The 22,867-nt window shown below is 40.8% G+C and overlaps 2 protein-coding genes across 2 annotated transcripts in view; both read right to left on the bottom strand.

The window, feature by feature from the left end:
- Positions 1-1,946, bottom strand: part of LOC118209140 — a 36,408-nt gene extending 34,462 nt beyond the window's left edge. The window contains exons 1-4 of the mRNA XM_035384300.1: positions 1,903-1,946; positions 724-925; positions 443-556; positions 126-179 (exon numbers count right to left, since the gene is read on the bottom strand). Of these exons, the coding sequence (XP_035240191.1) occupies positions 126-179; positions 443-556; positions 724-925; positions 1,903-1,946 (414 nt within the window). The remainder of the gene's footprint in view (positions 1-125; positions 180-442; positions 557-723; positions 926-1,902) is intronic.
- Positions 1,947-2,352: 406 nt separating this feature from the next.
- On the bottom strand, positions 2,353-8,187 carry LOC118209139 (galectin-6-like). The gene is made up of 13 exons (XM_035384299.1): positions 8,170-8,187; positions 7,419-7,507; positions 7,062-7,251; positions 6,716-6,826; positions 6,063-6,151; positions 4,700-4,904; positions 4,409-4,522; positions 4,250-4,279; positions 3,936-4,019; positions 3,548-3,636; positions 2,947-3,148; positions 2,584-2,697; positions 2,353-2,403 (listed from the first exon to the last, which is right to left on the bottom strand). The coding sequence occupies exons 1-13, from the start codon at positions 8,185-8,187 to the stop codon at positions 2,353-2,355; spliced, it is 1,386 nt and encodes a 461-aa protein (XP_035240190.1).
- Positions 8,188-22,867: the final 14,680 nt, after the last annotated feature.

The raw sequence follows: 22,867 nt of genomic DNA, 5'->3' as shown, positions 1-22,867 counted from the left end.
AGGTTGCAAATTTTGTCCTCTATTGCAACAGAATGGAAATGAGGGATGTGAGTAATGTGGTAACACAGTCCGTGTGAAAAAACAGAGGGAGGTGTGTGTGTGTGGTGATTTGGCAGTGTACTCACTGTAATCGTCATCTTTCGTAGCCCTCTATATCCCTGAACGCCATCTTGTCCTCCCTGAAACGCAAACTCAGTTAGTTGGGGTTGGGGAGTTGGGGGGGGGGGGGGCACAAAATGATACACTTCCAAATCCATTCATATATATACAAACCCTTAAATGAAATTACAAATCCACAAATGCAAATACATCCATTAAAATGAAAATACAATTATTCTAAATGCAAAAAGAAATGATGAAATGGAAAAATGTGTTGTTTAAGAAAGAAATGATGAAAATGTGCTAAAAGTAAGTTCCAAAAGTAGGCACTGCTCCACCTCACCCCAGTGATGTTGATGGTTTCTATGGAAACATCCCCAGCGATCTTTATGGCGTTCACAGTCTTCACAGGCATGCGGTGCTTGAACGTGTAGAACGGACGGCCGTTTACGTTCACCTACAGAAACCATAAAGGAAGGCAGGGAGTCAAAAAATTCTAAATTCAAACTATTCAAAATTTCACGTGAATTTTTTCCACTGAAAAATTATGTTTGTCAATAGAATATAATTCCCTAGTTCAGTTCACAAACACACACACACACACACATAAAATGTCTGTCTGACCTGGTAGCCCTTTGCAGTGACAATGAAGAGAATCTCAAAGCTCTCTCCCTTACAGAAGGGCATCTCATGGACCCTCTCCTCCAGATCCCATCTGCCATTTCGGAAGGAGTTTAACACCACCACCTGTGAGGGTCTGAACCTGGGGTTGAAGTGTAAGGCTTTAAGGCCACGCTGCTGCCCATACTGCAGGTTGATGTGGAACCTGCAGGTGGTGACAGGGAGCAAGGTTGTTTTATTAAAGATTCCCTTGTGTGAACAGATAAGACACAGTATAAAGCCTTGACAATCCTTTTCAGCATTTCAGTGTAGGGAGACAGAACTGTTTGTGTTAAAAATTTGCATCTGACTGATCAATATAATATATGGTTTCATCCTCTGAAACCTCCAAGAAAATAGAAGTGGAGCAAGAGGATGCTTACAAACTGTTTATTGTTGATCTGTATTGAATGGTGGAGAATAGAGATTCCACGATGCACTGGGCTTTGTTATGACCAGAAGTTCTAGAATATGCTAATGTTCTCTAAACAAAAATAAATCAACATTGCTATCAATATCCTCAAATGTCCTTTAATTCTAATCCTAGCCAGTCAGTAGGAAAAATTTCATTAACAATGGCGGAGTAAGGTTTCATCCATCCATCCATCCATTATCTATACCAGCTTATTCTGAGCAGGGTCGCGGTGCTGGAGCCTGTCCCAGTGTGCATTGGTAAAGAGACAGGAATATACCCTGGACAGGGCACACACACTATTCTCTCACCATTCACTCACACACTCATAACTATTTAGAGTCTCCAATTAGCATATGTGCATGTCTTTAGACTGCGGGAGGAAAGCCACACAGACACAGGGAGAACATGCAAACTCCACACAGAACCCAGGACCTTCTTGCTGTGAGGTGACAGTGCTACCTTCTGCACCCACCCAAGTGACGTTTCATGAACTAAATAATCCTTGGAGTCATAGTGAGCTCTACATAACTGACTTGTGTAAACCAATGAAAGGAACTTAGTCCTCACAGCAGAACAAAAGGATTGCGAGACTTCAGGGAATCACAGAGATCATATAACAGCCCTGCCAACATTGTTAGCTCCACAATCCTCATTAATTTGTCCAATACTAAAGTCACCTCAGCCATATTCCCTTCAGGACCCTCCATGTCCAGCAGGGGGCTCCTCACCTGTTGATCTTGCGGTGCACAACTCCCCGGAAGTATAGATGCATCCCCACCTTCAAACCGCCGTAAATTCTTTTCACATATGGGATGCTCTGCGCAACACAAACACTGATATTAATACAAAGCAGTGTGTCTGTTGCAGTGGTTCATAACCCTGGTGCCTGAGAGCTGTAGGGTCCTCTGGGTTTCAGTGCCAGTCAGCGCTTACTGGGAAAATCAGTTAAAGCAACTGATCGCATGGTTAACTAATGCCAGTTGTTGAATTGGGTTGAAAGGAATTTACATTATTACTGCACATACAAAAACCAGTATACCTTAAAGACTAAGTGAATACACTGGACTTTTAGAACAGTATGCCGATGGAGTGAAAAAAATGAGGGACTGAGGCCTACATGTGTGCGTGTGGGTGTACAGACTGAGAGACTAGCATACTCACAGGAGGTAAAATCTTTCCTAGATGAAGTAGTCCCTGCATGCCTCTGTCTCCTCCCTGAAACACAAACTCTGTTAGGGACGGGTGTGGGAAAGCAAAACAATCAAATCAAATCAAAACAAATCTTTAAGGAAAATACAAATGACAAATGCTTGCACGCAAAAACAAATGCGTAAAAGAAAATACAAATGGACACTGGATGAGAGCATCTGCCTAAACTCAAATTTAGAATACACACTGCTCCTTCTCACCTCTGCGATGTTGATGGCCTCAATGGCTACATCCCCAACGAACTTTATGGCGGTCACATCCTCCAACGGCATGCGGTGCTTGAACATGTGAAAGGGACTGTCGTTCACAATCACCTGCAAGAGCCAGAGAATAAGGCAGGGAATCAACAAAGGCTAAGATTCAAAATTTCTGCTGAAGTTATTTCTTTACCCCAAAACATTTAATATGTCAATTGAACATTTATGCCATAGTCCAGCAAGTGAGATAATTGTCCACTGCAGAATGGAGGCATTACATGCATCAGACTAAACGCACATATGCAAATACACATGTTAAACAACTAAGCAACACACACACACACACGCAGTTCCCGTCCTTCTGACCTGGTAGCCCTCTGAGGTGATAATGTAGACCAGCTTAAAGTTCTCGCCCCTACTGAAGGGCATCTCAGAGGGCCTCTCCTCATTTTCCCATCTGCCATTTCGGAAGGTGTTGAACACCACCATATTGGTATCAAATCGGGGGTTGAAGTGGAAGGCGTTGTCACGGCTCTTCTGCTCCTGACAGTATAGATTGATGCTGAACCTGTGGAGGATGACATAGAGCAATGACTTTTTAAAAATCATAAATTCCTTCAAGTAATTAACATTGGGCGGTTCCAGTTTCTGGTGCAATTATCAGAATGAAGCATGTCTGCTGGTTTTGTTATTAAAAAATCCCCTCTATGAATTTTCAAAAGATGCATCAAATTGGGATGTTTTTGCTTCATCAGCAGGGAGATGAACTTGTATTACGACAAATACAGAGATAAGTATCTGATTGAACATCTCTAGAATATATGGTTTCACACAAAACAATAAGACAATAAGCACACAAACCTGCACTACTCATGGGGGCCTGATGGTTCATGAATTGCATAACTGGTCGAGCTAAGTAAATAATAATTAATTCTTCTACCAGTAAATACCCATCATGGCTTCTCACCTGCGACAGTCTTTGGGAACAGTTCCTTTGAAGTACACAGACATCCCTGCCCTCAAACCACAATAGATGGGATCCAAATCCTGGTCAATCTGTACAACACAAACACTGGGATTAATACAAGTTTGTCTGTTGCAGTGGTTCATAATGGGGGTACTGGAGAGCGGTAGGGTCTGCTGGACATTGCTGTTAATCAGCAATGAATTGGTCAATTACAGCAGTTGATTTTGCAGCACAGAAGGACCAGGGTTGTGAATCCATTGGTCAATTCCAACAGAATGCAGATGGGGGGGTGTGAGTAGTATTGTAACACAGGTAGAGCTGTTGAGATATTAGTGTGTGTGTGTGTGTGTGTGTGTGTGTGATGAGAAGCCATCATTTTCACACTAACCTTCTTTACTGGTAGAACTGGTGGTTCCAGAACTGGTGGTGCCATAATTGCTGGACCTAAGGCACATATCACTGGTCCTCCAAACTGAAAAAGAAAGTCAGTTAGGAGTAGATAAGGAAACAAACATTTAAACTCCTAATCCTTTCATGCAGGGTCACTAACACAAGTCAAAGTACAGACTTAAAAGTGTGTATGTGTGAGAGAGAGACCATGAAGTCATTTGTACACGCATATGTATTTATGTATTTGTGTGTGTGTGTGTGTGTGAGTGTGTGTGCGTGTCTGTGGTGAGGAGCCATCATTTTCACACGAACCTCACATATCTGTATGTCCACTTCTTGTGTCTGAAAAACAAACACAGTCAGGATTGGATAAGGAAACAAACAACATTGAACCTCCTAATCCATTCATATGAACACAAGCCAAAATGTAAATATAAAAGCTGGAAAGTCAATAGAAATGCTCCTCCTCACCTGAGTTATGTCGACGGTCTGTATGGAGACGTCCCCAGCGATCTTAATGGCACTCGCGTGCTCCACTGGCATGCGGTGCTTGAACAAGTAGAACTCATTATCATTCACTTTCACCTGCAAGAGATGAAGATGAAGAAGAAGGTGGAGTCAAGAAAGGCTGTGACTGAAAATGCACATGATACACACAAATGCAAACACAAGCACAAACACACACAATACACACACATGTACTAAAAAGTACAACATCACATACATGTGCACACAGCAATGCACACTTGCTGTCTTTCTGACCTGGTAGCCCTCTGAGGTGACAGTGAAGACCAGCTCGAAGACTTCCCCCTTTGTGAAGGGCATCCCACCGGGTCTCTCCTCATTTTCCCATCTGCCGTTCCGGAAGGTGTTGAACACCACCACCTCTTGGTGCTTAAACCGAGGGTTGAAGTGTAAGGCTTTGTCACAGCGTTTCTGGTCCCCATGCTGCAGGTTGACGTGGAACCTGTGGGGGCAGCAGAGAGCAAGGAAGTTTTATTAGATTCCTTCAAGTCATCAGATAATTACTCCCTTACAATCATCCTTAGTCCTTCAATCCTCTCTGTTTTATCTACAAGAGGTTCCGATAAATAACAGAAGGTTCTGATTCTTTTTAAGAATACAGAATGTAGATTTCCAAAGTATTGTTCATCATCACACAAGCCAGAACTGGTAATATTAAAAATAAAAAGATGAGAATTAGGTTAATCTACAGGATGTGGTTTCATGCTCAGAAACATCAGAATGAATAGTCTGACAGCAAGAGTCTGTGCAACAACTGATTCAGTTTCAACAGTTCTCAAACTGATTTCAGAGTGCAGTTTTAATTAAACATTAAAGGAATACTATGCAGGTTTTTCTAGCCTGTGTTTACAATCAAAGTAGACTCCCCTCTGTTTTCAGCGCTGCCCACTCACCCCTGAGTGCCCAACTGAGTCATGGACATGCAGATTCATTAGAAATATTTTCATTAGAAATAATTGTAAATTTCTCCCATCAGTTACTTAGACCAGACATTAGGCTACATTATCCGGTTGGGACCACTAGCAGGAAATGTGCAAATAATTTGAAAACCAGACATTTAACCCTAGCTGCATAGCGAGAGGTAACGTTACTTACAGGTCCAACAGAAAACAAGCCAACTCCATGTGACTTTCACTCCCATGGCAAAATTCGGCTGACACCACCAAGGAAAAGCATTTCCAAAGTTGCAGTAACTACAGTTCTTGAATGAGCCCTGTTGACTTATCTTTTTGCTTTTCTGTATGTTCGCTGTATCTGGGCCATTACAACGGCTAGCTAGCTTTAGCAACAAACACCACTGAAAATTGATCCCAAACCACAGGCTCTGTAGCCACACACCCCTCCCCACACAGAAAAGAGTGCCACGCCCCGAGAAACATCCCAAACACATCGTAGAATAACAAATACAACTAAATGTGCACAAACTTGGGGAAAGTGCGTGAAAACAGAGATTGCCAGTGCATCATAGATATGCCTTGGCCAGGTTACAGGTTACTACTAATGTTTTCAAGTTAAAAATCCTGCAAACGATTACGTTTAAATATCACGTAAGGGATGCTTAACTTTGGTCCCATTCCCTGCAGTACCCTCAGTGACTCACCTGTTGATGTCACAGTGAACCAGTCCTTTGATGAACACAGACATTCCAGTTTTCAGACCACCATCAATTGAATATAAAAGTGGGATGCTCTGCATAAACACAAACAGCGGGATTCATACTCAACAGACAGTTAAACACAATGGCTCATTACACTTATACTGGAAAGTTGTAGGGCCTGATGGGTTTTACTGACAAAAAGTAATTAATTTAATCAATTTAAGTAGTGGATCACACAATTAACTCACATCACATACTTAATTGGGTCTAAAGCAATTGACTATGGTAGGGCACAAACTAGCACACATTGTGGCTCACAAGGATGAAGATTTTTAATCTGTTGGTAATTGGAAATAGAATACATATGGAGAGATGGATATGTGTGAGTAATGTAGTAGCACAGTCATTGTGTAAAACGTGTGTGTGTGTGTGTGTGTATTTTTATGTGTGGTGAGAGGTCAGCATTCTCATACCAAAATCTTTTCAAGTTGTCCCTCCTGAAAAACAAACATCTGAGTTAGGGGTGGGTAATGCAAACACAAATGCATCCTTCTTAAAATGTGTGCTGTGTCTGACATTATGCAAGTGGATCTATGAAATGGCAAAAAGTCACTGCTCAAATTTAAATGTGGGATGCATGCCACTCTTCTCCTCACCCCGATGATGATAGTCTCCAAACTGATATTCCCATTGAAATTTAGGCCTATCACCTGCTCCGCCGGCATGCGATGCCTGAACAGGTGGAGCAGCGCACCATTAACATCCACCTGCAGGAGCCAGGGAGGAAGGCATGGAGTCAGGACAGGCTGCTATTAAAAAATTCTGCTGACGTTAATGCATATCTTTTCCTTCCAAAGAAAATTAAACCTTACAATACAATGTCACACACCACTCAATTAAAATTAAATTATGTTCATTTTCAGTAAGGAGGAATTGCATGTATGCAAACAATACATACACATGCAAATACACACACACACACACACACACAATTGTTCTCACCTGGTATCCCTCTGGGGTGACTGTGTAAAGCACCTCAAAGTCAGCCCCTTTTTGGAAAGGCTGACGGGTCCTCTCCTCACGCTTCCATCTGCGGTGTTGACGGGTATTGAACACCACTCCACTCCAGCCCCTGAATCGGGGGTTGAAGTGCATGGCTATGCTGTGTGCACACAGCAGGTTAAAGGCGAACCTGTGGGGGGCGACAAAGAGCAAGAGCAATTTACACTTTCCATTGTGTCACCAATTAATATACTCAGCTCTGACAATCCACCTCATTCAATGCTCATTCATTTGTCCACCTCTGTATAATACCCTATTCCCTTCAGTATTATCTTTGTCCAGCAGAAGGGTCCTTACCTGTTTACATTGGAGTGAACAGTTCCCTTGAAGTAAACAGTCATCCCTGGCCTCAAACCGCCCTCTATGGGCACTCTAGATGGGACTTTCTGTATAACACAAACAATGGGATTAAGACACAGTAGTCTGTCTGTTGCAGCGGTTCATGACCCTGGTGCTGGAGAGCTGTGGGGTCCGCTGGTTTTCACTGTCAATCAGCTCTTAATAGATTAAACATTTAAAGCAGCCGATTGGCTCATCTGAGTTAACAGGTTCAAACTAAACTAAACCAGCACACTGTACAGCTCACAAACACCTGGTTTGTGAGTCTGTTGATGAGTCAATGTGAGTAATGTAGTAACACAGTCAGTGTGTGAAAACAAAGTGACGGGGATGTTAGTGGTCAAACAGAGTTAGAAAGGCAGAGAAAAGAAGGACAGGGCAGATGTGCACATTGTTTAATTCAAGTACAAATCATGTCTTTGATGTTCATGTTTTAGTTTCAGTTTAATGAAAAGGTTCTGGGTGCCACATGGCCTTATGTGCAGTATGCACACCAGTAACACTGGAAATGATACAAAGAAGTTTTTATTTAAACCACTTGCGACAATTATTTTCAGTGAATTAAATATTTTAATGCAGATGCTGGAAATATATATTTCGGTAATGCACAGAAATTTTCCTGGTGACTGGATGCATTAAGATGCATGAAAGCAGGCTAAGAGTGACAAAGGAGAGAAAAGAGATGAGAGGAAAAAGAAAAAGCACTCACTGGGTTGTCGAACTTCATGGTGATGGTCACGAAGCAGGAGACAGACAGAAATAAGCAGACCAGAGACTTCCTGGTATACTGACAGACATCGTCTGGAGACCTTCTCTTATATAGCCCACTGCTCCTAGCAGGTGGGGCTGGGGTTTAGCCAGAGGGCAGGGGGCAGTGCCTACCTGTACTTGCTCTGGGCTCTTATGAGACAGGTGATTTGCATCTGTCCCTTAAAATGAAGTATTCGTACCGAAGCATGGCCTGGTGAAATGAGGTATTTGTGTGTGTGTGTGTGTGTGTACATGAGAGAGAGAAAGACAGGGAGAAGGAGAAAGAGAGAGAGAGAGAGAGTGTGTGTGTGGAGGTATATTTTGATAAAAACTGGAACTGTGTGTGAATAATTGCCAAGGTTGTGACAATATGCCAAAAGAGTAACTCTGTCAGCAGCTATCCACAGGCTGTCCAGCTGATATTGCACAGAACAGATTAAAACATGGGGGAATGCTGATCACTCAAACATGAACACTCAACAATATTCCTCTGTAGCCTGGCACACTGAGGAAGAGCTGGCATAAGGCTGTGTGCCATTCTTCACTACTCAGACATTTCTGCCATTTGGTGCATTCAGAGTCCTACAATCATGAATGCCATGTTTCCCATTTAACTGAGAACTGGACACAAACAATTCTGTAAGACTTCAGAATTTGCGCTGGTCCACTTTCTGTTGCTGTTCATTTTTCAAACCAGTTTTCCATGCAATTACAAGAGGAACCTCTTGGTGGAGCTCAGACCTTCTGTCTTCTCGGTGTCATTTTTTGGGCTGTGTTTTCTACTGACAGGAATTTAAAAACATCATTATCACCCTTGGTATTACTCATTTGGTTGCTGCTCAAGTGCATTCATTAACTATTTCTTTTTATTATTATTTTTTTATCTTTTGATTAATTATAAACTTTTCTAAAATGAAGCAATGTAATTCCATTAGCATAAAACAATGAAAATATTACTCAATGAACCACTCGGTTACTGTGTGCTTTCCACTGTCATCCAAAGACACATCTCTTTAGTTAATAAAGTCAGCACTACAATCTACAGCAGGTATACCCCAATGAAGTATAACTTTCATGCAACACTTATGCTTATCATATATCTTGACCTTATTACACTTTCACTTGAATCTTCATCTTGATGTTGTAGCTCTTATCATCTCGTATAATCATGCCTCACTTCTAGCTTAAGACTTGGGCATAGCTTTACTGACTTAGCCAAAGCTTTACTGTGTGAATTAGACCTGATGTTCAAGGATATAGATGGCTGCAACCTGCAACAAGAATTGTACCTTATCTGAAGTGCGTTCGATAGTAGTTCCAATGACCTTCCGCATATAAATACTGTACACTGCTTTGGATAAAAGCATCTCCCAAATAAAACGTAATGAAATGTGATGTTCTGTGGAAGAAAGACAAGTTCTTCAGGTTCAGGGAACAATGAGCAGAATATTACATTATAGGCAGTTAGTAGAAACTCTAATCCAGAGTGACTTACACAACTTTTACATTGCATCCATACAACCAGATGTATACTGAAGTAATGCTGGTTAAGTACCTTGTTCAAGGGTACAATGACAATGTACCACCTAGGAGTCAAACCTGCAACCTTTAGATTACAAGACATCAGATTAGTTCCTTACTGATTATATTACACTGCTGCCCCAAATACTGTACATTTCTTGCCAAAATGAATACCGGCTTCAACTGAATGCTCTTGGGGAAAATGCGCATACATTTCATTTCTTGTTTTTAAGATAAATGAAAGTGAAAATTCTTATCCCACTAACACAATATCAAAACATATTATCTAAACAAGTTGACTTGAAATTAACTTTACTGGTTTGAATTATTTTTGGACAATTCATTTATTGTTCACTGAATCTGTATGGGGTGTCTGAGGCCAGTGCCTTAGTCAAGGGCAATGGCAGGATTATAGATAACCTTACATACAGGAAAAGGCTTGTCTTTTGATGTGGGAGCAAGCTGGAGTGCTCAGAGGTAACCCACGCAAATGCAGGGAGACAGCATGCAAACTCCATGTAGGGAGGATGTGGCCAGGCAGGACTTGACCCGGAACCTCCTTCTTGCAAGGCAACCCCGATTTGTTAAAGGATCACAGGCATTGAAACACAGTTGAACACATTGATATGAGGCATTTCTGCCAAAAGTGGCCGTATCACCACTCCAAATGAAAACACTAGTTGCTCAACATTGCATTTCAACTGACGCTCTCATCCAGAATAATGCACAGTAGCGGAGAGCATCAGTGATACTGTTTGGAATACAAAAATGCAATATCACAAAGATGGCATTGATACCCATTTATACTCAATGAGTATAATGTTAACCTAACGAACAACAATTTGTATTGGGGAAAGAAGAAGGTTCAACTAGATGGAAAACCTTTCCATAGCTATACCCATAACGGTCTTCAAAAGGAAATCCAAGGAAAGAGAGAAAAATAGAGAATGTCTAAAGGGGGTAAGGGGAGACTCATTGCATTGCAAAGAGCATCAGTGTGTGTAGGAACATGGGTGGGGTTACTGTCCTGAGCACAGTGGGAAGCTCATTCCATTTTCGGTGGCCAGAACAGACAGGAGACATGCCCGGCAAGTCTAGGGACACACGGAAAAGGGGCCAGGCACACAGGGAGGAGGGGCCAAATGCACAAAGGTAGCAGAATGGAGGGGTCTAGGATCTGGCTGGTGTTTGACATCTCATGATCTTTTGAAGATACAAAGAGCTGACCATTTAGCTGCTTGATAGGCTAGGGCAAAGGTATTGAATTTGATGTGAGCTGATATAGGTAACCAGTGGAGGGAGCTGAGAGGGAGAGTGACATGGCTGAGCCTGGGGAGGTTATAGACCAGGTGAGCAGCAGTATTCTCTAAGAGCTGCAGAGGCCTGATGGTAAAGGGAGGCCAGCTACAAAGGAGTTTCAGTAGTCCGGCTGGGAGATCACCAGCAACTGCACTAAGAGCTGGGTGGTCCAGATGTTATACAGAAAGAATCTGCAGGACAGACAAATTGTCCTGATGTTCTCAAAGAGGGACAATTTGTTGGTGAGCACCCTGAGGTTCTCTGCACACCCTGGAAGATGAAGAGGGTGACACTGTGGTGCTGTGCAGGGTGAACAATAGGTCCAGCTGAGGGGGAACTGAGCTGAGAAATAGAATATCTCAGTTTTAGACAAGATGACCTTTTGTTAATGATTTGTCATCTAATTTGAGATTCCTTGTAGGCAAGTGGAGATGTTTGCTGAGACTGGAACAGGGTGGGGGGTTTTGTGTCATCAGTGTAGGAATGGTAAGACTAGTAAGTCTATGGGAGGAGATAATAGAGCTAAGAGGCCTAGACACTTGACATCAAGAGAAAATAGGAGGGGACCAAGGACTGAACCCTGAGGAACACCTGTTTAGAGTTTCTGAGGTCTCACTCCCATTCAACACAGAAATTGGAAATATGAAGTAGGAATCAAACCAGATGTGAGCTGTGCTGCAGATCCCTAAGGTAGTCATGGAAAGCAGCAGGAACTCCCACATTGTTGCCAACATGTAAACGGGTAAGCGTCTCATAACAACATCCCCCAAATTTATTAGACTCCAATTATTTTTATTCTACAGGTTTTTCATGAAATTATTCTGAAATTGTTGTTTGGATGGTTTCAAATTCACCAAATTGATCAGTGATGACAGAAATGCCCAACATCATGCATGTAGTCAAAAATAAATATTTTAAATCAAAGGACGTTATCAGTTACTCAGTTGAGTCTCATGAATCTGTAGAAGTGATAATCACTGATCTTGACACCACAATACTGCTGTTCAGGTTTGAGCCAGAGTTGCAAGAATCAAAGCCAACAACGACAGCACGATTTCAAGGAATTCATTGATTAAAAAATTATAAAAATGACCTTTTCAGCTATTTTAGCCATATTCATACAGAAAGATTGATATGAATTTCATCCCTGTGTGTCCAGGACAAGGATATAAGGCAAAACAGGCTCATTGCTAACTGTGTTAGTTCTATCAATGGCTGCAGATGGATGGCACTAGCTTAGCTCTTACTTCTTCTCTGTGAAGTGAATGAGATACACCTTCCATCATCTCCAAACAAGTTAGTTCATACAATGCATCTTGCCTCTTTATGATGAGTAAAAATAAAAACAAAAAAAACAAGATCTTTGTTTTGCAGGCAACAACATTCGGAACTCTAACTTAATTGACAAAAAACTACATATCCATAAGCTGGGCGCATAGCAGATAGACAAATGGTTATTTGATAGTTCCATCGTGTAGTCTAGCATCAGATGTTTGTTTAACTTGTTTTCCATTAGCGCTGCTGCAATAAATTTCTTATGCGTATCAAGTTGAATTCTTCAATGGAAAAGGTGCAAAAGCTAATTTGACAGCATCTGACTTCCTCCACCTTCGATTTCACTAAATATTATCATTCTGAAAATTTATGAAAAAAAGGAAGCACTTTAGATCTTTTAAGGTTAATTTCTTGCCTTCATTTCAATGAAACTTGCAGTGTCGCCTCAAATTAATTCGCAAACATCATGATTTGCCAATATTTAATGTATGAATTTAATGTCAATAAAATGAATTTAATTGAATTCAGATAGGGAGAGAGAGAGAATGTGTGTGTGTGTGTGTGCTTGCGGTGTGAGGCCAACATACAGTACTCACACTAAGCACCATTTTTCCTAGACCTGGAAATCTCTGCATGCCTCTTTGTCAGCTCTATAGCATAAATGTACTGCCCTGTGGGCCTCCCAGTTTTCAGAGCCCATGGCAAGCTTAGGGAGCAAATTATTTTCTGTGGCCTATCCCTCAATAGAATCTAGCCTGACAAGTTCAAATATGGAAATTGAAATGTCCTTAACATATTCCTAAACAAATGCATGTACAGTACATTAAAACGCGATCACTGAAAAAGACCTTGTGCAGCGTGTAACGTGATTGTTGATGAACACTAGTTGACAGTGTGTAACAGTATATACCGCAGCAACATATTTTTGTTATATGTCATCTTACAACCCACTCCTCACACCGGCTTTTTTCTCGGTGCGATAATTATGCTGATTGCTTGTAAATTTACATAGCAGCAAATAATTCTTCAGAACAGGGAATGCAAAAACGGCAGATTTTACCAGTCAAACAGCAGCTGAGGCGGTGTCTTCAGAATAAGTGATCTGCTTGTTCTGGAGCAATTTGTTACAAAGGATATCTTGCTTCATGATCTTATTCAGTTCAGTGTGGTTTAATACCAATTGAGACACCGCGTAGCCAAAACATGGACATTTTTCTAAATAATTTTGGTCTGTTTTACACTTTTGGTATGTTATTTCTAAACGTAAGCACAGCAGGTGTTTTCTGTGTGGACATTCACTTCAGGTTCACATCTGGTTTGGCAGCCCACTAAATGTGCATTGCTGCCTGGTGAAAAAGTAAATTGGTAGGTTGCTTGGCTAAGTTAAGACAGAAAGAGGTCAGACACACCCTCCGTAGCTGTGCCACATGAAACAATATTCAGATCACTCCCAAGCTTTCAGAGCCCACGCAATGTTTAAGAAGCAATTATATCTTCTGTGGCCCACCACTTATTAGAATTTAGCCTGATGAGTACAAATATGGAAATGAAAATATTGTGAACATACAGAACCCTGCAAAATGTTAGGGAAAAATACATCATTTTGTATTGACTTGGCTCTCTGCTCCAGAATTTTGTTGATTTGTAATCAAATCACATGTGGTTAAAATGAATATTCTCAGCTTTTATTTAAGGATATTTTTTATACACTTTGGTTTCATGAACTTCCTCAGATTTATACTTGATTGGGTAAGTTAAGATAGAAAGTGTTCAGGTGACACACAAAGACAAATTATTTTCTCCATACATGGCTATTTTTATGACTGGTCCCAATTTTTACCCCAGAAATTACCCCAGAACTGAGTGAGCCAAATTTCAGCGAGGGATACTGGCTTAATAATGTGGAAAGTGCAGGCTTAAAAGCAAGTGCTGATCCAGCAGGCATTGGGCTGCTTAATGCTGTTACCACAGTTGTAAAGCAGGACAGAGATAACCACATTTAAATATTATTTGACTGCCATCTCATGTCTTTCCAAAAGGCAGTTATCTCGGTCATTGCAGTATTGTGTTGTTTTTTCACAGATGTTGTCTCAAATAATGCATATTTTGTTGATTAAAGTGTACTAATAACACAAATCTAAATTGCAGCGATTATTTGTATTGCAAATGGGGCAGTTCACTGTGTCCAGCTGTTAAGTGACATTCTTTCAAGTGGTGATTATTTTTTATTGACTAGAATTCATTCTTTGTAAATTCCGATCTGTAAATTCTGATTCATCAGAGCGGACCAAAAGTGCGTAGCACACACCTGCCTCTTTTTATGCTCACTATCACCTGGATGCCTGCCCTCGCCTGCAGAGTGGCCCTTACATCATTAGGTGGAACTCGAAACGGAGGGGGCGCATTTAGGAGGTGAATTGGGAAGAGATCACTTCCTGCTTCATGAGGGGTCAATCAGCGTCAAACACGGCCCGAAATTCCTGCACAAACTTCCATGACATCACCAACCAGAAGCTCACTTTCTGCACGCACTTGTGGAGGCTATGTGAGTGGAAACTGTGATTCCAAGCACCACACTGGCCCACATACACACTGCAGCTAAATACAGTTGTCACTCCTTACTGGAGTGCTTTAATCCTGTTACTGTACGTACACACATGGTTCAGTTATGAAGGGGAGTGACAACCGTATTCTCCAACCAAATTCACTACCTGGAAAATTTTAGCACGGATGTAGTTTGTCTGTGAAGTGTGTACCTGAACAGCATTGGACAACTAGCTAAGTGATCTAGGCTCCTCCTCCTCACTCCTTCTACACTTTGCCCTCCTCCCTCCTCTGAAAAAATAGCAGAGGGTAGAAGAACACGGCAGTCATTATAGGAGACATTATTGCTGGGTGTGACCTAAATTTGGTGGTCCACCGACAGCCTGTCACGTAAAAGTATCACGCTAGCAAGGAAAAACAAAATATGACACTGCTGCCAATGGTGGTTTATCATAACGCAGTGGACAAACTGATGTGTCCAGTTAGTGGAGCTGTCCAGTGAATACAAAATCTTCGCCCCATCTTCTGGGATGTTACTCCTAGCCATCACAAAACGAGGGAAGTGATGCTGGTTCCCGCACAAACAGTCCAGTCATTCTACTCTGTTCTGCTGTAATGTGTAGGCTACCACATACATCATATTCCACTAGATTCAATCCTGCCATTTCTGGCCAATATTATGGAGACCTACCGAACAGTAGGTTTTCACTCCAGTACTAAAAAAGCACGCAGCTAGAGATCTTCGTGAGCTGCTAATTAGTAGAATCAGGTGTGCCAAATTATGGTTGGAGTGAAAACCTGCAGGACAGTAGGTCTCCAGGAACAGGGTTGGGCAGCCCTGACCTACAGTATATGCTCCCTATACATAGCTGATGCTAGCACCAACTGGATTCGATATCAAGCCTTGGGGCTCATCTCTCCACCAGACTCCAGTGCGTGAGCTGGATGATTGCTCTCTCTCTCTCTCACTCATCCACACCCATGTCTGTCTGCACTTTTACAGCTGTAGGGGGTCATTAAACAGTGAAACACACGCAGAGGTAAGACACACCCTCCGTAGCTGTGCCACACGAATTAGCCTACAGCCTAATATTCAGATCACTCCCAAGCTTTCAGAGCCCACGCAATGCTTAAGAAGCAAGTATATCTTCTGTGGCCCACCGCTTATTAAAATTTAGCCTGATGAGTATAAATATGGAAATGAAAATATTATGAACATGCAGTACCCTGCATAATGTTAGGGAAAAGGCATATTTTTTATTGCTTTCGCTCTGTACTCCAGAATTTTAGATTTGTAATCAAATCACGTGTGGTTAAAATGAATATTCTCAGCTGTTATTTAAGGATATTTTTTATACACTATGGTTTCACCAACTTCCTCAGATTTATACCTGCTTGGGTAAGTTAAGATAGAAAGAGTGCACAAAGTGTTCAGGTGACACACAAAGACATTACATTAAAGGCATTTGGCAGATGCTCTTATCCAGAGCAACGTACAACAAAGTGTATAACCGTAACCAGAAACAAGTATGTTGAAAACCCTAGAGGGAAGTACAGTTCCAAGTGCAGGGAACGACCGCGTAGTTTAACTTGGACCCTATAGGCTAATCTGATCAACACAAACAAAAGCAGCAGATGTTGCTCTCTCTCTCTCACTCATCCACACCCCTGTCTGTCTGCACTCTTACAGCTGTGGGGGGTCATTAAACAGTGAAACACACACAGAGGTCAGACACACCCTCCGTAGCTGTGCCACACTAATTAGCCTACAGCCCAATATCCAGATCACTCCCAAGCTTTCAGAGCCCACGCAATGCTTAAGAAGCAAGTATATCTTCTGTGGCCCACCGCTTATTAGAATTTAGCCTGATGAGTACAAATATGGAAATGAAAATATTATTAACATACAGTACCCTGCAAAATGTTAGGGAAAAGACGTACAACAAAGTGTATAACCGTAACCAGAAACAAGTGTGTTGAAAACCCTAGAGAGAAGTACAGTTCCAAGTGCAGGGAACGACTGCGTAGTTTAACTTGGACCCTGTAGGTTAATCTGATCAACACAAACAGTTTACCTAGCTTCATACCTAAGCTTACATAGCCAATTAGACTACAGGGAGGTAGGGAGGGGTGGGGAGAGGTGCAACCTGCAGAGGTGAGTCTTCAGTCATTGCTTGAAGGTGATCAGGGTCTCAGCTGTTCTGACCTCCACAGGAAGGTCATTCCACCATCGTGGAGCCAGAACAGACAGGGGACGTGACCGGGAAGTGAAAGTGCGAAGAGGGGGAGTTAAATCTAATGCACTACGCAATTAGCAATGTGAACCAGATACTTAAGAAGCAATTATATGTTCTGTGGCCCACTGCTTATTAGAATTTAGCCAGATGAGTTCCAAGATGGAAATGAAAATATTATTAACATACAGTACCCTGCATAATGTTAGGGACAAAGGCTTATTTTTGTCTTATTTGGATCGGTACTCCAGAATTTTAGATTTGTAATCAAATCACATGTAGTTACAGTAAAGGGCACATTCTCAGCTTTTATTTAAGGGTATTTTTATACACTTTGAATTCACCATGTAGAAATTACAACGCTTTTTATATATAGCCTCCCATTTGAAGACATCATAATGCTTGGGACAAGGTGAAACCAAAATGTATTTAAAAAATACCCTTTAATAAAAGCTGGTAATCCGCATTTTAACCACATGTGAATTGATTTATTACAAATCGCAAATATGAGCAGAGCCAAATCAAGAAAAATAATGTGTTTGTCCCAATCATTATGTAGCTCACTATTTCTTAACAAATGCATATATAGTACATTGTAATAAGAACACTGCTAATCCCTCATGCCGTGTTAAATTTGAATGGTGTAAATTTCAGTGGATAGTGTTATATGCAGAAAAAGATATTTTCTTTACGTGAAATTACATGACATAATGGCAAGAACAGGCCATTCAGCCCAACAACACTCGTCATTTTCCTAACTAAATTGTACCTAGTGCTCTGATTACCTACAGACTAGGTAGTATCTAATACTGTATCAAGTCTGCTTTTGAAATCCCCCAGAGTTTATGTGTCTACTACATGACCTGGCAGGTTATTCCACACTGCTCTCTGCAAGTGCAAAAATGCTTCCTGACGTCTGTACAGAATTTACTCTTTGCTCATTTCCAGCAATGTCCCCTAGTTCTACTAACAGAACTCAACCTGAAGAATCTCTTATAGTTCACTTTGTTCATCCCCTTTATGAATTTAAAAGCCTCAATCAAGTCACCCCTGAGTCTCCTTTTACTAAGCTTGAAGAGATTACAATAAGCATTGTAAGTCTTTCCTTCTAACTTTATCTTTCATACCAGGAATAAATTTGATTGCCCTTCTTTGAGCCTCTACAGCTGTCCTGTAGTATGGCCTCCAGAACTCAATACACCAAGTGTGGTCTTACAAATGTATTGTATAAGATATGTACAACTTATATTTATACGCAATACTTTTGGCTATATATCCTAGCATTCTGTTGGCCTTTTTTACTGCTACAGCACAGTGCCTAGAACCTGAAAGGCTTTGATCGATAAATCATTACTCTTTTTAAAGACTTGTTTCATGTTCCAACCCACTCCTAAAACCTGCTTATTCTAAGTGTGAACTTTTGCCCATTGCAGGTAGATTTACATTATAGTAAATAATATACAGAACAGTTCATGCAAATATGATAGATTTTGCTAGTCAAACAGCAGCTGAGATGGTTTCCTTTATGTTAGTGGATGTATTCAGGAGCAGTTTGTTAATAAAAACCATTCTGACCTAAATGTTTTTTGAGCTTATGCAGTTCAGAATTATTGATTATCAATTGAGAAAAGGTGCATACTAAGTAATTTTGTCTTTCATTTAGACTTATCTTATTTCTAGTTCTTTTTAGCAGAATAAGACTAAAAAATTTGCCAGTGAGATGAGGTGAGTTTTACCCATTTCACGATTTGCCAATGGGGTTAGAAGATTTTAGTTGTCAAGCAAACAGTAACTTAAAACAAGCTAATATTTTCTGCTTGAGAGAAAAGTAAAATCTAATTTAAAATCACACTTGACTAATACTGGACCTCATGGCCTGCAGTTTCTTTGGTTGTTTATGTGTATTTAAAATTAACATTTTTATTGGCATGGTTTGAAGTTAACAGCATATGCAGATTATGTCACTGTGGTCATAAAAAAAACAGTAGATGGGATTGAGACTTGAGAGGAGTTGAGACTGTATAGGCGAAAACCACTGGCCAGATAACCCAGAGCAAATGTGACAGTTACTGGACAGGTAAGTGAACTCCTTCAACACTATCTGGAAATTCAAGGTTGATCAGACAGGGGGTGAGGGTGGGGGCGGGGGCAGGGGCAGGAGTTTAAAGACAGTGGAACATTTTTTGAAAAATCTAAATCTATTCAAATTGCAAACACAAAAATAACTCATTCCTTGGACATAATCTTCAAAATGCTTTAAAATCTTTTTTTCATATTCAAATTATTCTAATAATATAATAACATCTTATTTTAAATATACCCCTCCATCATATTCAATAAATAATGGAGTCACTAAAATTTGGACTCAGAAATAACAATGCTCAGATTAGAGTATTGTATTATTTCAGAATACAGTGATAAGGGCGGCAGTGTATTATAATGGCTAAAGAGTTGGTCTTGTAACCTAAAGACTGCAGGTTCAATTCCCTGGTAGGAAACTGCCATTGTGCCCTTGAGCACAGTACTTAACCTGCATTGCTCCAGTATATATCCAGCTGTATAATTAAATACAATGTAAGTCTCTCTGGATAAGAGCGTCTGCTAAATGCCTGTAATGTAAAAGGAAGTCATCTGACTGCTCCTCGGCCTGGTTCCTGGTTGGTGTTTCACGGTTATCGAAGCCCAATAGCAGCCCATACCTGCTGGGTCCTCAGTGCTAGAGCGGCCTCTAGTGGTTAGATGAGGAGAGGCACTCCAGATGAGGATCAGCTGTGAAGAGAACACAGTAGAGGCTGTGAACATTCCTACCACTAGAGGGCTGCTGTTGTACCAGTTTGTAAAATGCTGGCATGCCGACAACTTTTACCAATGTGTGCGTGCCAACTGGGAGACTAACTTTACGAGGGTTAAAATGTCTGAAAGTTCCTACAGGAAGTCAGTATTTTATGTTTTTATTGTAAATGAAATGTGTATTTCTGAAGGATGGCATTCACTTGTTGCTGATATAATTTTTGAGTTTCTTGTATCAAACAGTGCCATGTATAGACAAATGTGCAGTGTGTATTTCAATGCAAATGTGTGTGGAAAGAGAGAAAGCATGAGGGAATTCATTTCAGTATGTATTATGGACTATTATGACAGGGCTTTGTTGAATGCTCGATTCTCTTTGGCCACTTCAGCCCATGGCCCATTTCTGATTAGCAGACTGTTGCTATGGGTAACCGAATGCTTGAATTTGAAGACAGTTTTCATATCACACTACAGAAAGTGCAATTAAATTTCATATTTCCTCATTTGTGACACCTAGTGTCAGAGAAATTACTCCACTCGTACATTTGTATTTTTGTGTCTGTGTGTGTCTGTGTGTGTGTGTGTGTGGGGTGAGAGGCCAACATACTCGTACAAAATTTCCTAGACCTGGAAATCTCTGCATGCCTAATTTCCAGATTTGCTAACTTGCGACACATGGTGGTGTCAAAAACATTTTCCTCAACTCATACATTCCTCTTTTAAGTCAAATTATTGAACGATGTCTTTCATAAGGCAATTAGTTATGTAATAAGCAGGATAATCCATGACAAAGTGGATGGTTTATTGAAAAATAATGACCTTCATGGAGGCAGCCCTTCGCCTCTGCGTCGGTCAGTATTTTCCCACAGCAGACCACCTCAACATGGATTATCCCTCACGTACTTTCACACCTGTCATCAGGCCACAATTTTTACTGAGGCCATCAGGAGCACAGGTCACATGGTGAATGTTGTTACCGTGACAAGCATTGTAGTGCAGGACTCAGACTTAAATCTAAATTTTCATTAGGTGTGACTTCAAATGGACTGCACCATTTTAGGCTAGGACTCGGACTGAGTGGCTTGAACTCGTTATGTTTCTGTTGCGCCGGTTCCCTGGCCTACGATTGCCAACAAACCCCACACCCCCGATCTGGGTCCATGATCGGTTTCCCCCGGATACTTGGTTACTTCTCGTTTAGGGCCACCAAAACCCTAGAGCCAGCTCTGTATCAGACAGACTCAATTATTTATGGGTCAAAAATAGTAAATTGTATAGAAGAATGTGTGATTACATCACATCTTAACCGATTGACCTTACTGTGCATCAGCATCAGTGACCGGGGAAGTCTGATCAATATCACTGTCCACGTGAATTTTGTCACATCATACTGCCCAATTCCCATGTTCGTAACAAAACATTGGCAAAGCAAGAATGTACATGATGTGGAATGACACAAAAATTTTGTGAGGCACCTGGTCTGTATACAACCCGAGAGGCAAATCCGTTTCAACTGAACCAATGTGACTTTAACCAGACAAGATAGCTAAACCAGCTCACCTTGCCAATCCAGTCACCCTTTGTTGATTAATTTGGCCATTTTTCTCATGTTTGACCAGTTTCAGAGGAGAATCGCGGATTGCCTGCACTCTCCTGAGCCTGCAGAATGAGCATGCATTGTACATAAATTGGACATTCCAATTTCAAGTGGGATTAGAGATTCCAAAATAAATAAAAAAACATTTTTTTTTAAGTATTAGACCCAGGACTGTAAATATGTGTGACCGGTAGAGACACATGAAAGGCAACAGGGGGACAGAACAGGTAGAAAAAGAGCAAAAAACAAAAAAAGAGGTACTCACGCCATTCAAAACGCATGATGATGGTCACACAGTGGGAGCCAGTCAGAGAGCGTATTAGTTACTGAGGCAAAACAATGACCACGAGTAAAAATTCAAAATGTATACATTTACTTTTTATTTTTGCTATAGATTTAAGGCATTTGGATTTGGACAGTAAGCTTTTATTTAATGGTATTTCCATGTATACATGTTTTAACATTTAACATACAAAAGCAGCTCTTTTTTGTGTTTAGTCCCACCCATTTTCCATTTTTAGCTGTGAAAAATTAACCCCTTCTGCATCGCTCCCCTTGTTTTTTCCTGTCAGTTCCTCTTCCCCATCCCTCTCCAATCTCCTTCTACACCATACTTATCTGTGCCCCAGCTATCAGCAGGTTTGAAAGATTGTAGAATATAACAACAGTAGAAAACTGGTTTACTAATCCATTGATTGAGGTCCATTCATTGAAGTTTTTGTCAAATACTCCACCCCCATCAAAATGTCAAACACATCCCACAATTGCACATTCCACATTTATTATTCAATATCAGGAGGCCACTCCTTATTTCTAAGCATACTGAATAATAATAAATATATTTTGAGAATGCATCTGGATGATCACTGAGATAAAATAGGATCAAGTCCTTCATTGATTATGCCCTGTACTGTGCAGTCAGTGGTTTTCACCGAGAGAAATATTCACTCAGGTGAGTTCTTCCAAGGCCTCCAAATTTAAAGTCTTCTTTTTAGACGTAGGAATAGCAAAATAAATTTAGTTGTAAAACAATAACTTTTTTAGGCATAAGACTCAAGAACTTTTGCCAGTGTGCAACATTTTCAGCTTGCATACACAAAAAATGTTTTGTTTAGGCAGGAGAAGTGTCCCTTCATACAAGCCTAACAAACTATACACCAATTTCATTAGCTAATTTGCTTTTCGGTTGTTTCTGGCACACGATGGGTCCCCAATCAGCTATACTGAGAGACTGCTTGGCCAGTACCTGTCAGAGAGGCTAGTAGGTGGACTCATCTCGTTTTAGTGAGTCTATCCGAACTGGAGATAACATTCATATGCACACAATAATTAGGGCTTGTTTCAAACAGCGAAACAGACAACAATGATAATTCCTTAGGAAAATTGCCAAGTAAGTG

This window comes from Anguilla anguilla, chromosome 12 (genome assembly GCF_013347855.1).
Source record: "Anguilla anguilla isolate fAngAng1 chromosome 12, fAngAng1.pri, whole genome shotgun sequence".
NCBI classification, from domain to species: Eukaryota; Metazoa; Chordata; class Actinopteri; order Anguilliformes; family Anguillidae; genus Anguilla; species Anguilla anguilla.
The sequence above is the reverse complement of the archived record's forward strand: the minus strand, read 5'-3'. Positions and strand labels throughout refer to the sequence as shown.